The sequence below is a fragment of the Brachyistius frenatus genome, unplaced genomic scaffold (genome assembly GCF_029030835.1).
Source record: "Brachyistius frenatus isolate BFR_SWC_R1_liver_20210118 unplaced genomic scaffold, ASM2903083v1 Contig_189, whole genome shotgun sequence".
NCBI lineage: Eukaryota > Metazoa > Chordata > Actinopteri > Embiotocidae > Brachyistius > Brachyistius frenatus.
The window spans coordinates 598,374-615,510 of record NW_027210788.1 but is presented as its reverse complement, the minus strand read 5'-3'; the positions used below and the strand labels follow the sequence as shown (position 1 = coordinate 615,510).

The 17,137-nt window shown below is 42.0% G+C and overlaps 3 protein-coding genes across 5 annotated transcripts in view; 1 reads left to right on the top strand and 2 right to left on the bottom strand.

Annotated features, from left to right (window-relative positions):
• Positions 1-8: 8 nt before the first annotated feature.
• On the bottom strand, positions 9-3,074 carry sertad3 (SERTA domain containing 3). 2 transcript variants are annotated; one of them, XM_069718256.1, is made up of 2 exons: positions 2,979-3,074; positions 9-1,371 (listed from the first exon to the last, which is right to left on the bottom strand). In XM_069718256.1, exon 2 carries the CDS (start codon positions 1,362-1,364, stop codon positions 372-374), a length of 993 nt encoding a protein of 330 aa, XP_069574357.1. In that variant the 5' UTR covers positions 1,365-1,371; positions 2,979-3,074; the 3' UTR covers positions 9-371. The 2 variants fall into 2 exon arrangements, with proteins under 2 accessions (XP_069574357.1, XP_069574358.1); XM_069718257.1 differs by lacking the exon at positions 2,979-3,074 and adding an exon at positions 2,122-2,373.
• Positions 3,075-3,388: 314 nt separating this feature from the next.
• Positions 3,389-9,151, bottom strand: blvrb (biliverdin reductase B). Its single transcript, XM_069718260.1, has 5 exons — positions 8,967-9,151; positions 6,985-7,146; positions 6,053-6,142; positions 5,054-5,185; positions 3,389-4,559 (listed from the first exon to the last, which is right to left on the bottom strand). Exons 1-5 carry the CDS (start codon positions 9,082-9,084, stop codon positions 4,405-4,407), a joined length of 657 nt encoding a protein of 218 aa, XP_069574361.1. The 5' UTR covers positions 9,085-9,151; the 3' UTR covers positions 3,389-4,404.
• A 1,957-nt stretch (positions 9,152-11,108) lies between these two features.
• Positions 11,109-17,137, top strand: part of LOC138632603 (spectrin beta chain, non-erythrocytic 4) — a 69,830-nt gene continuing 63,801 nt past the window's right edge. The window contains exon 1 of one of the 2 annotated variants that reach the window (XM_069718304.1): positions 11,109-11,503. The gene's annotated coding sequence lies outside the window, so the exon portion shown is untranslated. The remainder of the gene's footprint in view (positions 11,504-17,137) is intronic. The other variant, XM_069718305.1, reaches the window with a different exon arrangement.

The following is a 17,137-nucleotide window of genomic DNA, read 5'->3' as shown; positions in this document are numbered from 1 at the left end:
TCCCCCACGATGCCGTGATCTATCTGACATGATGCTAAATGCCAGTTTTGCGTCACACTTGATAATTAATAACCTGAAAACTTTCCTCAATAAACCGTTGCTGCCCAGTTTTAATTGTGACTTCACTTCCTCTTTTTTCTTCCCGCCTCATCACAGCTACTCCTGCTTGAAAAACACTTTCTGTCTTCGACATCAACCGTTTCTACATTTCTAGAACATTCTCACTGCTTTCTAAATCCCATAATGCACCTTTTTTTTTTTTTTTTTTGTAAACAAAAGGTGAGAGACAACGTGTTTGACAGTCCAGCGATTTGTCTCGTGAATTTCGTTTTATGTCCACTAACTCGGGGAACGGTGTTCGGGTGGAGTTCTCAGGACTCCACCAGGATCTCCATCAGATGCTCCAGCTCAAATCCGTCTCGCGCATGATTGACACCGCCGAAGGAGGAGGACGTTGGCAAAGAGAGAGACGGCGAGCAGGAGGAAGGCAGCTGGCTGAAGGAGGAGAACGAGGGCAGGCACTTCGGACTCGGGTTGAGCGAGAGGGAGGAGGAAGAGGAGGAGAGAGGTGGCAGGTACCGAAGGAGGTCCTCCCCAGCTGGGTATCCGCCGCCACTGCTTCTGAGCCCAAGCACTCCCATGTCCATTTCCAGCAGGGACGTGTCTATGTCCTGGAACAGATCCTCTACGGTGAGATCGCCGAGGTAGCTGGACCTCATCACCTCCACGCTGTTGTCCCGCGCCCGTAACTCCTCCTGCTCCTCCCAGCTGACGCCGTAGCCTCGGACTCCCTGTTTTTGCCCCTCCGAGGGCCCCGACAGGTTCTCCAAGGACCTGAGGGGCGGCCGCGGAGCTGCCTGAGGGCTCCCGTCCATGGTCGAGTCAAGTTCATTCAGGATGGAGGCGATGGCGACCGAAAGAGAGAAATCAGTATCCGTGGACATCGACCCCCAATCTTCGTCTTCGCCGCTCATCGGGACATTTGACTCGCTTGAGTGGCAGCTCGCCGGAGACCTGCTTGCGGCGCAATTTGACAAGTCATTTGAGGAAAACATCGGGCAGTCGGCGTACGCTAATTGGCCGGCGTCGACCGTCGAGCTGCGAGGACTGCGGGACACGTCCCCGTCCTCCCCGTCTTCGGTCGGCACCCGACGGGCCTCCAGGGCGACCTGCCGCAGCGTGTTGGCGATGAGGACGGACCGCCGCAGGCTGGGTTCAGGTAGCTCCTGGCTGCGCTGATACTTGCTCATGGAAACGGAGAACACAAACTGCCGCTGGCTCTCCCAGGTGGGACAGCACCTGTCCAACACCTCCATGTCCTCGTCCTCCGGCGGGAGTTTACGCTTCTGCCCCTTCATGATCATCTTTAAACTGTGAAGGCAGGAGGAGAAAGAAAAATACAATTTAAACAGATAAATGTTTAAAAAAAAAAAAAAGATCAGTTTCTCAGTTTTTGAATGAAGGTTGTCATAGATTTTAAAAACTCTCATACATATGAAGAATGGAATAATATACATATATATATATATATATATATATGTATATATTTAATGATAAAACAGGAAGTCACCTAGTAAAAAAAAAAAAAAAACGTTTTTTTAAATTGCAGGTTTGATAAATTGTGGTGAACAATTGCCATTACTCATAATCAGGAAAGACAGTAAGAAATTATTATTGAACAATAAATGATTCAATAAATAAAATATAATGAAGAAAAAAAAGATGGTGAATTGTGGAAAAAAAAAAAAAAAAAAAAGTGACTCTTCAGTGTTTAGGTGAACTAAATACTTTTAAAAAACGTTAACATGTTCAAAGATGAAGTCAAAGACTGTAAATTAGTTAACGGCGATTATCCGGTTAAATGTAAACTCAAGTTCCGGTGAAGGTTCAGGACGAGGAGCTGCTTCTGAAGCAGGATGGGGGTCGTCGTCCTGGAGGGAAAACGAAAAACGAAAAAAACTTTCTCCCCCGACTAAATCAACGTAAGACTACTCACGTTAATTCACGTGATTGAAAAAAGAAAGAGGAAAATCAGCGTCGCAGTTTTAATCCATCGAGGTAAACTTCAGACATTTTGAAAGTAAGCAACAACAAAAAAAACGAAAAAAGAAAAACCCCGACCTGTTGAATCACTTCCCGTCGACTCGTCACCGTCGCTGCTGGTTGAACGTTTCCTTATCGCGCTTCCTTTCCGTTTTATTTTCATAAACGTTTTTTTTTTAATTTATTTATTCAAGAAGCAAGTCGGCGTCCCGGACCCGGTTGTTTCCGTTAAGTTTCTCCGTTACGTGAGCTCCGGCTCCGCTAACCGTCCGACTCCATCTTCTCCCGCCCGTGATTTGAGATTCTCCCCCAAAGCGTTTACAGTTAAGGGGGTGGAGCATCGGCGCGCCGATGCATTGTGGGTAATGTAGTTTATGCGACGCCGCATTCCAGCAGAGTATTTTTTTTTTTTTTCTCCCCTCCATCACAAAAGCGCATTAAATACACGCTGAACCATTTACAGAGCAAACATCATTTTATGATCACAAACCCACATACGTAGGGTATAAAAGACGTATAAAAGTCACTCCTGACCCCAATTAATTGCCGCCGGACCGGATGGTCGAGTTTGTTATTATGTAATTTGCAATGCACTAATTCCTAAACGATTACATCACCGGCGAAAGAGGTACTCCTTTCTGCATGTTGGTTATTTTAATACAAAAAGCGCGTGTAAAACACAAACATTACAGAGTGAGGTGATCAGCTTCTTCTTTTTCTTTTTTTTTTCCCAGTCCAGTTTAACATTAGACTTCTGGGGGAGAATGGATCGGATCAATAAATCAAAACAATATAAGACACCAAAAAAAAGGCTTCGCATTTCAGAATGACATCGAAAGAGAAGAAGACCAAAAAAAAAGAAAAGACTACAGAGTTTCATCCCATACATGAACACGTCCACGGACAAGGTGATCAAATGCAGAGGAGACAGTTACCTGAAAGACGCAGCCGCCACGGAGCCAAACAGTGAGCTCAACTTCTACTGTCGTAAACCACCAACATGTCAAAGCTTATGGCCACAGTTATAGTTATAATTGCCGACTTTTAGCCCATATGAAGTACCAGTAAGTCAACTTTGAAAAAACAGCTGTGGCTCCTCCTCGGCTTGCGCATTGGACGGCAGAGAAAAAGTGTAAAGTTAACAAAATATGAATCAAATTCCTGTAATTCCTTTCAATATAATATAATTCCCTCTGACAGTTTTTAATTAGCCTGCGCACTTACACTTAATTTGGTTATTTTCAAAGGACACCGTCTTTAAGAGAAATGCGGACAACGGCTGGAACTGCTATGTTTTGTAAAATGTGTAAAAGTAGTGAGTGTAAAAGGATGCACTCAGACATGACCTCTACGCATCCGGCTTTTATTTTGAAAGGCAGAAACAACAGACTTCTGCTTGCTCGCCTCGGTGAGCGTGATTGAGTTTGGACAACAGCAACACATGCGACTCATCTGATGGACTGATTGTCCTTTTCACATGACAGACTCACACTAGGACACATGAAACGAAACTTCTTAAAATAGCCCACACCCTACCGTACTTTATCTGATTCAGAGCAACTAAAGATTTGAAGAAATGTTTTGCCATTTCTTTGGGGGTCTTTTAAATGTAGTTTTTCTATTTATTTCACAGAGGGCACTAACAATTTTTTTTTTTTAAATTACAGATTATAGAAGTAAATAGGCTGACAGTGCAATTTAATTAGAAGTGAGAATCACGGTGGACTACAGGTTTACTATCTGGTCAAATATCTGGCTGTAGTTTTTACCCTGACCGGCTTTATTAGCCATTGTTTCTTTTTGTTTGGTAAAGCATTCATGTAATGTAAGTTAATATCTGAAAAACCTATTGTTGTTGTGGCTTCACTAAAAACAAAAAGCCTGCAGCTGCAATGCGCATGACAATTTACTCTTCCAGCACAACCTTTTGTACAATAAAGTCTTTTATTTTTGAAGGCCATACAAATAGATTGGGGATCAGAATAGTAAGAAGAAGCATCAGGTGAAGTAATGTTCAATGACAGGAAGCAAGACTGTTTGTGTGAAAAAACACAAGTGATGTAAAAAGCTATAACGAGCTGTTAAAATGTCTCCAATGGACAGCTGATCATAAAAATGAAAATTTGTATAAAAAAAATGCAAGAACACAAAGCAGAAACTGATCCATCATAATCATGAAACTGAAAATAAAGAAGTGTTCGCGGTTTATCAAAAAAATAACACTAATAGTTTAAATCCCCCCAAAAATCTCTACTTCACTTATTGCTCAATATTTTCTCTTCTGTGTGTTTTGGTTGAAATAAAGAAGGCCGACCAGTCACAGGAAGACATGTCCACCCGTCAGCACGGTGTCCTTCAGGACTATTTGTACTCTCCTGACACTCCAACACTCTTGCCGTCCCACTCCGAGGTGGACAGACACTTGACAAAGAAATGTCCCAGGTCGTGTTTGGAGATGGCTCTTCCTTTTAGCATGTTCTCTGTCACCGTGTAGCGCTCCGTCAGAGGGAGGTCACCTACAGAGAGCAAGACAGAAACGATAACTCAAACACAAAATTTAAAAAAACACGCAGGAGCTCTAACTGTCTGCAGTTAACAGAAAAAGGACAAATCTCAGGAAAATTAATGAAGCAGGAAATTGTAGATTTAAGTTGGATAAATACTGAATAATTAAATTTTCAAAACTACCATCAAAACATAATCATTGACTGAACATTTACTAAACTTGAAAATAGTTTTTTGATTCAGTATTTTTTTTCCAGTGTGGTGTTATGAAGTAAAGGACCTCCAAAAATCAGATTTGATAACTTCACTGGCCGGTCGTGCCTTTTAATGTTATTTTTAACTTTACTTTGGACCAAATTCAAGTAATATTTTACATATTTTAAGACATAATCTTTTATCTTTATCAAAACTTCACAACAAAACTCAATGCAGATGTTAAAAAAGTTGAACCCTGAATTCATGTCAAATGACAACCAAAGCTGTCGGTTGTCCGTTTCCCACTGACCGCCGATGTGAGGCGGCATGACGGCCACGTAGTCCAGCCCCGACGTCTTCAGCACCGTGTACATCCTGTCGTGGTCCTCCGTCACGGGAACCAGACGGGGCGGGACTTTGGAGCGATCCCACAGAAGGAAGGCTGAGTTGGATGATGATGGGAAGGAGTGGAGAGGAGGAGGGAGGTGGGTGGGAGAGAAAATGTATGCATGTGGCAATTACTTGAATGAGCAGAGAAGAAAAAGAAACACCTTATCCATGTCATAGTTTTGTCCTGATTCTCCTAGTTTTTGTTCCTCGTCTCACTCTCCCTACCGACCAGAGGTTCTCTTGTCTGTCTTTGTCCTTCTCTACTCTCATTTATGTCCCCTTGTGTTTCCATACGTGTCATTCCCCGTGTTCCCCCACCAGAGGTCCCCAGGCTGTTTCTCCCTGTGCTCAGCCCCCTTTTCAGCCACACCCAACTCACCTGCTCTCAGTTCCCTAATCAGCCCCAGCTGCACCCAGATGGTATGTGTAGGCCGATATACACTCCCTGTTTCCAGTAACCCATTGCTGGATTGTTAAGTCAGGGAGTCAGCGTTGCCACCTCGGCACGCCCATACCTGCGTGTTTTGGACTAATCCTGTTTTCTTTGTGTTTGCCTGGACTTTGAGTTTTGCTTCTCCAACCAACGTGAGTACAGTTCTTTAGTTGCTCTCTTTGTGCATTTGGGTCATTCCTCCGTTGTGGACAGTCCGGCTGTCTCCTTTGCATAGATGTTTGTCATACAAATAAAATCTGTATCCACATATTTGACTTTAATTGGCTTTCATTATCAAGTGTTGGTATCAGTGTTAATCTCTGTTGGTATCAGAGATTAAAATCCAAATCCATCTCTGCTCATCAGAGCCTTGAAATGGACTGAAAAAAAAAAAAAAAAGATATCCAGGTCTTTTGTCTTTATCCACACCGGCCACATAACACAAACTGTGACCACTTTATCATCCTTTTTATCAGAGCGTCCTACCTGACATGCAGCCGACCACTTTGCGAATCCCTCGTGCCTTCATGGTTTCCACAATGTTCTTGGTGCCTTCAGACATCATGGTGGTTGGGCCTGATGAGACCAATCAGACCAGAGATCATGCTGAGGCCATGTGTCAATAAACACTGCAAAACTGTATTCCAGTATAATTTGGCTGCGCTGGCACATTTCCACTGGGTGTCACTATACATTTGCTTTACTTTACTTTAGAGAGCTATTTTATAATGTGTACTTGGAAAAAATATTATTAAAACTTTAATGCATTCATTGTTTGTAAGTAAAGTATTCAGAGGACCTACAACATTAAAAGACTTCTTCCACGCTATCAATAACTTAAAACTGAAGGAAAGTGTTTTGTTGTTGAAGGGAAATATTGAATGCAGGTCTCTTATTGCTGTTTTACAATAAATTCAATAATTCATGTACATGTTCTTTAACAACATCATGAATCCAATGAACCTCTTCAGTACTCTGAGATCTTTCAGTTGGTCAGGTCACAATGACATCTCGGTGTTATACTGTATGTTATATAAGTCTTACTGCGACCTCTAGTGAAAGTTATGCATCATTACAGCACTAAAAACTACAATCTGAACATCAATAGTTACGCAAGGACATTAAACTCTGTACAAAGTCTGTACAACTAAAGCAAATAATTTTTTTTAAAAAAGGAACATGCAGTAATTGGTTGGTATAAAGAGCTGCAACAACACAGAAAAATCAAAAGGAGCCAAGAATGCAAAAATCCTGACCAATAAAATAATAAATCTAGTTACTAAATGGTAATTTCAGTCAATGTAATGCTATTTTATTTTTCTTTGCCTGAACAAGACCTTCATTTTTATGTCTTTTTAAAAAAAATGTTTTTATAATGTTTGCTTCATTGTGTCATTCTTGAAACTATGGCGCCTTACTGAGGTCGTTCCTGGTTCCTAGGATGATGATAACAGCATCCTGGCCCTCCATGGTCTTCTTCACGGCCTCTTTATTCTGTACATCTCCCACCACCACTCTGGACGCCTTGTGATCCGCGGGCAGCTTGGCAGGGTCACGCACCAGCACCGTCACGCTGTATCCTGAGGGAAGAAACTCGGAAATGAAACCGATCCACCGTCATTAACATCCTGAACATGAAATAGTTCCATGTTTAAAAAAAATTAAAATAAAAAATACAGTTTTAATGAGAATGAAGTGTTGTGCCATTTCAGGTAATGTGCATCTCTGTGGTTATACTTCATGAGTTCATATTTCTTAAATTTTTTTCAGGATTTCATGACATTTTTCCAGTGGAAGAAGTGGTGGGAGATCAACGGTCACTTTTATTAAATCGCTACAGAGATGAATGGGGATTTTATCTTGGTGACACTGTTGGAAAAATTACTCAAGAGGCTTGGTTCAAAATCAAACACATCGGACATTTTATTCTTGCAAGAAGGAGCAACTACATGCACCCTCAAAGAGACGTGTCCAGCAGTGCTCCCCCCAGCAGTGCTCCCCCCAGCAGTGCTCCCCCCACCAGTGCTCCCCAACAGTGCTCCCCCCAGCAGTGCTCCCCCCAACAGTGCTCCCCCAGTGCTCCCCCCATCAGCAGTGCTCCCCCCAGCAGTGCTCCCCCAGCAGTGCTCCCCAACAGTCCTCGCCCCAGCCAGGCTCTACTCTCCTCAGTCCTCTTCTTCTCGCAGTCCTCTTCCTCAGGGCAACTTTTATACAGTTGACAAACAGTTGACCGTCACCCCCATTCCCTTTGTATCTGCTTTCGTATGGTAATACAGAGTTGGTTGTAGGTCAGGACACGGAGTTGTCAATTAGATGTGGAAAGTAAAACAAAAGGAATCACTTGCAAATAAGAGAGAAAACAAAGGAAACTTGCAAACAAGAGGAAGGGACAAATCCTTTTTTTCCATCAGACACATTGACAACCAGCAATTTCACCTAGTTGGCAACTCTCATACTGAAACCATCACCGTCACCTGTTTGGTTATTGTGCTGTGACTGCTGCAAGGTTGGCATTCAAATTCAACAGGATAACACGTCTTCAGTTTCAATGAAGTAGTCGTTTCTAGAGGCTCCTTTCTGATAACTTCAACTACATGACGGAGATCCCACCCTTACTGTAGAGATGAGATAGTGAACAGCTTTCTGCTATCAGTTGTGTCACACAAACTGCTGTGACTCGGCAAAATGCTGACCAGTAACGTCAAACGTGACTCAACAGTTTTCTTTTCTTTTTCTGCCTTGTGATCAGGAGGAAATGAAATTAAAATGCTGATGAAGCCCAACATCATGATTTTATGCGAGTGTGTGTGTGTGTGTGTGTGTGTGTAAATATAGTCTATAGTATGCTTTAAGGAAGTGCAATAAAAAAATTTTTTTTTAAATGACAGCAGATGTGGATGGTTTATCATACCAGAGTGAATATGTGATATAAATGAAGATGTTTTGATAAAAATTCAATTACAATTAATTTTCTCCAATCTCAATGTGTAAATTCAAGTCAGTCAACTTTCCATATTGACCAAATCAAAACGTGATGACAGTTTGACCAAATGTATATATGGATATGCTATAATCTTTAACTACAGCACAGCATGAAAAGACATTTACACACCACGAAAATGTCCATTTATGATAGCCGTGTAACTTTTTAATTTATTCTGAAACATTTCTGTCATTTGCTTAAACTATTTGACGACTGTAAACATAGTGACCTCTATATTGGGTAAAAAGACCGTCACGCTGTGCGTCGGTGGTAACAGACGGAAGAAAACTTTTAATCAAAGCCTCTCAAAACTGGCTCCTGCACACAAAACCAACGTGGGTTAAATTACTGCTGGGACCCAGTGAGAACAGTTCGACCAGTAAAAGGCACCGAGGACTGATCTGCTCCACATCTCACCTGCAGCCACCGCTTGCAGCAGGGTCGCCAGCCCGGTCATTCCCGTGGCTCCAAATATCGCGACGTTTTTAATGGAGTCCGACATTGTTTGCATCAGGTGAGATCCACGACACGGCATCGGCAACTGGCAAAAATGCGTCCGAAGCAAAAGCTACTTTTGACATTTGGAGTAAACGCCTCTTTCAGGTGACACGGAGGAGAAGCGCTTCCGCAGCGCTGACTCCGCCCACCTGGAGAGTTAAAGGAGCCCTGCAGCTGGCGGTGCAGGCTCATGTAAAGCATAGTGGTACTGTTACGTTCATTATAGTGATCATCTCAATCATCATGTCAATCTCCAGTCGTGTCCACGTTTGTCAATTTGTAACGAGGTTCTACTGAAGTGTTTTGTTTTTTTAATCAGGATATGAGATTCTGCCTTCACTCTTTCATAGAAGTAGAAATGGGGGCAGAGAACTATAAAGGACTGTAGAGAAAAATCCGGTGGACATGTGTATCACACCGAGATGTACAAAAAAGTCTCCTGGTGTCATGACCTCAACTCAACAGGAAGTCCGCCATTTTTAATTTAGTCGCTATTTTTGGCGATTTGCGTGTGTTGTATTTTAACGAACTCCTCCTACGGATTTTGTTGGACAGACTTGAAATTTAGTCTGTGCACTCTTAACATGTGTGGATTAAAAAGTTATTAAAAGAATTCGTTTTCGTCGATCGGTGTGCCCGCGGCGTGGTGGCCAAAAAGTGACCCAAAAGTCAAACAGTAGCATGCCGTCCAAAATGTGATTTAAAAAAAAAGAAGAAAAGTCATACTGTGGTCCATAAAGTGACCCAAAAATTACTTCTGGGTCACTTTTTGCTATAGTATGACTTTTTTTTTTTTTTTTTTTTTCATAATTTGGATGACAAGCTATACTATGATTTTTTTTTTTTAAAGGCATGACAAAGGGGGAGGGGGGGCTTGAACACAAAACCTTCTTGTTGAGAGGCAACAGTGCTAAACACTGCACCACCAATCTTATTATCTACTAATATTTGGCTCACTGCAACCTCTAACTCCAGCGTACACAAATATTCACCAACATTTAGACTTTTAGAAGCGTTGGCGTCAGAGAAACCATTCAGTTTAATCCCAGAACATCTTGGAGCCTTTAATATAAGTAGATCTACAGTAGTTACACATTGAACAAAGCCTACAATGTTTGACCATTTTCTTTTTGTACAATTTAAAAATTAAAAATAAAAACACTGCCATGAAAAATAAAAATGACAAAATATTGCCAAAAGGCTTTTTGTGAATTGATATGAACGACAATTTTTTTTTTTACATTCTAGTGTCGTTGGCACTTAAAATGTGTTTTATGTTCATTTGACTCAGGTTACAATGGTAAGGATGTTCCTATAAAATATGTAGTCAGATAAAACAAGTCACCTGTCGACTGTTTCTAATTCATGCTGGAGTTTATAGGAGAAATTAATGCAGGGATTTCTTCAAATAAAAATCCATTCAAGCATTTCATACACAGTCATATACCAGGCTTTGACCTTGTCTTGTTACTCTAATAACAGATGTGGATGGCCCTTTTATACTTGGTTAACTAGTGTTTAAATTCATAATTTATTACTGATACACATTACAAACATGTGAGTAAGGGGAGTAGCCTACAGCCACTTTCTTTAGTTGTTCTTCTCCATTTTAAGCATGGAGCACATGTGCCAACTAAAACTACAACATGACATTGTATTATGTGATGTTCAAGGATTATGATGCAACTTTAAATCCTTAGTAACTTATAAATAGAAATAGAAAAGGTTGTCTCAAACTTGGGACTAACTGCGTGTAAAATAAACTATCAGTGATGAGAAACATTTCAAATGTAACGCATTTTAAACACAGCATTTCTTTTTCTTTCTATTATTCATAAATATAACAGCATTATTTTGAAGTGCCCTTTAGCAGCGTCTGCTGCTGTGAAACGGCCTGTGACCGCTTCATGTTGAAACTGTCCCTGTCTCCCTCTCTGTCTCCCTCCCTGTCTCCCTCTCTGTCTCCCTCCCTGTCTCCCTCTGTGTCTCCCTCTCTCTCTCTCTCTCTCTCTCTCTCCTCGCCGCACTAATGCTGATATTTCTCTCCAGCATCACCAGCGGAGAGGAGGAGGAGGAGGAGGAGGAAGGAGAGGTTGTGTCAGGTGGAAACGCGGACCTCTATGGATATCATCATCACCCTCCACCGGCTCGCAACCTCAGCACCGACAGCATCTCCCGGCTGGCGGTCACCGCTGCAGGCTCACAGCGCTCTTTCTAATGCGCCAAGGCGTTGCGTTACCACGGCGCACACTGGCCGGGCTGCTGCTGCTGTAATTACCCAGACAAACCGCGTCCTCGTGTAATAAGGACTAATCGAGGGAAGACCCTGCTGGAATAAAAGCGGGAGCGTCAGTCTCCTCCATTGATGAACCGCTCTCCTCATCGATTCACCCCAACGACGTCTTGGCATAAGAGGAGGACAAAACCGATCCACAGAACTGACACGGAAGCTAAAGGTAAGGCCGATAAAAGGACGGCAAGATGACTCCTTTCTCCGCGGGATGTCGTTTTATTTGGTCCTTCCCTGTGTGAGAGCCAGGAGCCGAGATGCATGTTCTTTTTTTCCTTTTTTTCCTGCCCTTCTTTTGCAGAGAAGCCGGCCTGCATGAGATGAGGGTGCAGGGTACCGCAGTGATCCGGCGAGGGCACGCGCTGTTTCATGTTCTCGTTTCCACCTCACATGTGTTACGTGATGCATGCATGTAGAAGGTGCTCGTGGTGCCTGCCGGATCTGATCCGTGTCATTTGACAGGAGAAATAGGTTAATGAGCAGAATAGCGGCCTAGTGTATACGGGCTGTGATGAATTGTTTTACCGGCTCAGTTACGGCTTCTTCATAACCTTTAACTTTAAATAAGAGATAGTTACGTTTCTGCCCAAATGCAAACAGCAGCAGAACTTCACTGGTGATACATTTCCACAGTGATGATATATTTCTGCAGGAAGTTGCAGTGTGACTGTGGTCTCACATGTGACCTCACATTACTTTGGCATTTCTGCCCCTTGTGGTATCCGTTATTTCTGAATCCTGAGGGGATGCTGCTGTCCTGCAGAAGTAGATTCAGCCAAATTATTCCTGCTTTAGTCAGATAGGGCCTACAGCAGCATAGCTTGCTTTAGCAAACAGAAAAAAAGCAAATGCAGTGTAGCCTGAAAGATGTTCATGTTGGCTGTTTGATCACTGCTGCAATGAACCTCCGCTTTGCCCCCGGAGGGATCGTCGGCTATTGACAGTTGCTGTCCGGATCTGAGATGTGCAAGCAGGCGTTGGTTAGCTTTGGTTAGCCAGTGCCAGGTGTGTGTGTGTGTGTGTGTTACGACCAGGAGATCAAATATATCATTTATATGGACACGTAGTCATCTGTGTTAATGAAGTCAGTTCAGTATCTCTGGTATTATTGAGCCAGTTTTAAGGCCGCATATGTTACATAGAAGTCAAGTATTTTTTGACCTTATTGTACTTCATGTTGCGTCACTGTTCAACTTCTTCAATGGATTGACACAGTGTGTGTGTGTGTGTGTGTGTGTGTGTGTGTGTGTGTGTGTGTGTGTGTGTGTGTGTGTGTGTGTGTGTGTGTGTGTGTGTGTGTGTGTAAAACGCTTAGCAGTTTACTTTATAGTGACTATATTACATTTCATGGTATTACATCCTGTCGAGTGTAATTATTTATTTATTTAATACCAAAATAAATCTCTGTTCGGTTCAACATTTTGTTCAAATTGTGCCCGTGTCGTCTGAAGTGTTAGACTTGGCCTCATGTTCCCACATGTGGTGGTATAGTAATCATAGTAACTTTAATAAAGCTTCATATTAAACTAGGTGCTGTAAATAAGGACGGTCTGTCTTTAAACCAGCACCACTTCTTCTCTACATGTGTTTTTTTTTCCAAGATAGTTGCTGATAGGTTGTTCCAAGCATCGTGTACACGTCATGCCACAGTTCATGTGTGGATTTAGTGCGTCTCAGCGTCTTCTGTCTTTTCCGTGTAATCCCAGACTGACTCGGTGATGGTGAGATCAGGGCCACACCATCTGTTGTAGGACTCCTTGTTCTCTACACTGCTGCAGAGTGAATTTGGGATCAGATGCCTCTGTGAGACAATTTGCTTCAATAACACATCTGACATGCCTAAAACTTTTGCACGGTATATTTATCACAATATAACGCAGTATTTCCCGGCTTTGTTACAATACAGACTTCTTTTTGACACCCTTTGCTGTTGCTGTCCCACGTCCGGTCTGCATGGTAGACGTCCCTCCGCGGGACACTGAAGCCCTCCGTTTGTCTATCAGGACCGCAAGGTGACTGCTTTGATGAAGACTTGTGGTCCCGCCGACTCAGAACAGGGCGTCGGCCGCCGCTCCCGCTTACAGACGTTGGTTCACACTGCTGAGGTGAAGTGAGTGAAAGTGACTCAGTGCAGTGTGTAAAGTGCGTACTGTGTGACGTCACGGAGACGGAGCTCGTGTGTGTGAAGGAGAGATAGAGAAACAGCTTCTATCCCTCTAAAAACAGTCGAGATTTCCTATAATTTCACAAAGTGAGATTGTTTTTGGATAAAAGTTTCGGATAAGTCCTCGTAGGCGACGTCAGAATAATAATGGTTAAAGTTCAGGTTAGCTTTCAGTTCTCTGCTTGCGGTCACTTTTCCCCCGAAAGGTATGAAATGTTGACGGGAGAGCTGCAGGGCGTTTATTGTGAAACAGTCCAAGACATCATGTTGACGAACACACTTAATGTTGAGTTTGTGGCTACGACGGCTTCGTCTACATTTGTACGAGAAAAACGCTGCTCAGGTGGAACAAATATAACCACGGCTCCGATAAAAACAACAGCAAAGCCGGATTTTATTTTATTTCTTTAGATAGTAGTAAAATAGTAATAACAGGAACAGAGACGCAGCAAAAATCGAAACGACATTATACATCACATCAGTTTAGTTACCACGTTAGAGCTGCTGCATATCACACCACCCTTAAAATAGACCTCACTGCACCATAACCTTCACAAACTGTTTTGGTCAAAAAAATGTGAGAGAAAAAACAAAAAACAAAATCTATTACATACTTCAGATGTCCTCCACAACACCTTGTTTTTTATTTTTAGCTGAGGCTACACATGATCCACATGTTGTTCCCCGTTGTTTGATGGATAATATCAGATTTGATGACAGACAGAAAAAGGACCGTAGGGACATTGCTGATAAATTGTAAGAGAACAACTTAAACAGTGATGTGAAGCAGCGAAAGCCATCTTATACTGTGTGACAATAAATGTAAATATTTACAGAATATATATCTATATCTATATCTAATTAGTAAATATATTATTCATTTATTGGAAGTTCCTTTTATCAGTTAATCTGCATTAGATGGCTGTCAGCACAATTAGGTTGTAAAGGAGTTTTATTAATGTTCCTCCAACCCTCCAAAGGGAATTTAATTGATATCTGATCATTGAATCAGTCGATAGAAAGTCCAGAAACTGAGCGTGCTCCTCACAGTTGTCAATAGGCAGATGGCATGATTAATGGCCACATCTATTCTATATAAGATCATATTGATAAAGACTAAAAAACATTTTTTTTTTTTAAAAGGGACGTCCACTGAGGGTCTGTCCTCTGTTAGGCCTCAGAGACACAGAGCTGCTGCCTCTGACTGATTAACCCTGGCAGCTGTCTGTCTCTCTCTCCTCGTCTCTGTCTGTCTTCATCTTTCTGGTGATCCGCCCTTCTGTCTCCCTCTCGCACCTTCAGTTTCTCTCCTCTTCCACGTCAGCCTTCCTTCAAGTCTTACGACTCAGTCTTTACCGATTGTTGGTGCGTCCCCCTCGCCCACTCTTCCTCCGTCTGTCTCTAAGTTTAACCTCCAAATCAAAAGAGATAGCCGGTCCAACGTCTGTAATGTACTCGGCTATTCTCGTCGGAGCTGAAGTCCAACTGGATGTTAGAAATGTGTTGACGAAGCATAAACACACCGGCAGTTTACCTTTAAGTTCGTTTCATCACACTAAGAAAAGAAATCTCCTCAACAAAAGGAGAAACACTTTCCTGAAGCAGTTTACAGTTTTTCCTGCATTTCATGACGTGAAGTTCACAAAGTTCACACTGATAAAGGATGAAATAGAAATCAGCTTGTCTTGAGACGACCAGCTCTGACTGCATACCTCCAAAGTTTTAGAGATATATTTTTTTAGCTGCAGTTGTTTCAGTCACTCGACCTTCGTTGTGCTATTTTTTTTTTTTATCGTCAACAAATCTCATGAAACATCAAAAACAACAATCTATTAATAGTTCCACTAATTATGACGATCTTTGCAGCAAAAGCCTGATAACTTCATTTCCTGCACCAACCACGGCTGCCTGAAAACGATCAAGAGCACCGTCAACGAGCCGCACGGTTGCAGCGGGTGTCATGTTGGTTTGTGAACGAGGATACTCGAGTTCATTTTGATTCCATCTCAGTGTCCACCAAGCTTTCAACAGAAAACCTGCTCGCTTGCTAGCTGATAGACAAACAACTGGTGCACCGCCAAAACCTTCCAGGTGAAACTCGTGCTGTAGAATTTCGGTTCCAGGAGGGCGAATATTTAGACATAAATAGACTTCTGACAGTAGGACTGAGAGAAAAATGCTTCCCCAAACTGAACATACTGAACGGTTTGAGTCAATTACACGAACCGTCAGACCTCGAGACTTAAGTCATTACTAATGTTCACTAACCAGCTTCACGGCAGCATTTGGGGGTTAAGTACTCGTTTCAAGGGCGCCTGTCATCTGGTGTACTGAAAAGATTTGAGTATTGTCACTCTCTGGGAGTATGGAGGCATCGTGCCAAACGCTAATAGCCAAAACACAAGTTGTTGAAGCCATAGAGGATGGGAGGTGAGGAGTGGGAATAGAGTGAGAGGACAGTTGAAACAATGAGAAGGATAATATAAGGAGAGAGCAGGGTGGGGGTGGGGAGGGAGGGAGGCAGGGAGGGAGGGAGGGGCGACGTTTTCATTACACCGTTGGTGTAACAGTGATTTATTGTGGTTACTAACAGCGACAGCATAGCTGGGGAGAGAGGACAATAATAACGCTGAGTGGTTTTGAGGAGAAAGCATAACGACTGACAGCTGTGCACACACACATATACACGTATACAATAGTTCCCACACTACTAGGTCATTGATTGGATACTAAATCAATCGAAAATGGATCAATGATCATTTTTATAATGAATTAGTTTGGTTATTTATCAACAACAATAAAATGGAGTTGTGCACCTTTTACTGATTTAGAGTGTCGGTTGAACAAACAGGTCATTTAATGATGAAACTGGGCTTCTTTACCGTTTTCTGACCAAAATGTCATTTGATTAACTGAAAAAAAAAAATGAATAAAAAAATTCCCTGTTAAATCGATGGATAATCGTGATCAATATTTCAGACGTGGCATACAGATGTGAAGTCGTGCCAGAAAAGTGTATTTTGTTTTAAATGCATTAGATGCAGTTTTCTTTCTGTGTCAGTAAGACAGACAGGTGAGAGTCTGGCTCCTGAAACTTCAAAATAAAGACAATAATAGCTGGAAGTGTTGCGACAGTCACACAAACACGAGATGGCCACCCTGAATATAGAGCACTTCTTTTTAGATGCTGTCCTATAAAAACCACAAAGAGGTTCTGGTTCTGGTCCACCTGGAGGAAAAAGTGAGAGATGCTTGATGTGATCTAGATTCTGTCCTACAAGTGAGACATGAGAAGACATCTGTGGTGCAAAGTGCTTGTTACTGCTGTCTGTGTGGTCGGGACTTCTGCTCACCACATTATCTACTTTACTCATCCTCTGTTGTAAGTAAATATTATTGATTACAGATTATTTCCCGGATGAATTGATTCTGAATTTTTGTCAAGCAATAGCTAAAAAAAAAATGCTCATCACAGTTTTCCAGGTCCAAGGTGACTTTTTAGAATAAAATACTTTAGTTTATGATTAATAAATCCTATTATCTGACTTGAACATTTTGGTTTCAAAATCGACATGATAAATGAGTTATTTGACTTTAAGTGTATTCTGTTTTTTTCTTTCCAAACATAAAATAGGA

Coding starts and splice junctions, on each gene's coding strand:
- sertad3 (XM_069718256.1), bottom strand. CDS start 1,364: ATGATCATGAAGGGGCAGAAGCGTAAACTCCCGCCGGAGGACGAGGAC.
- blvrb (XM_069718260.1), bottom strand. CDS start 9,084: ATGCCGTGTCGTGGATCTCACCTGATGCAAACAATGTCGGACTCCATT. Junction 5,186..6,052: donor AGTGGTCGGCTGCATGTCAG/GTAGGACGCTCT, acceptor CATCCAACTCAG/CCTTCCTTCTGTGGGATCGC. Junction 4,560..5,053: donor CATGCCGCCTCACATCGGCG/GTCAGTGGGAAA, acceptor TGCTCTCTGTAG/GTGACCTCCCTCTGACGGAG.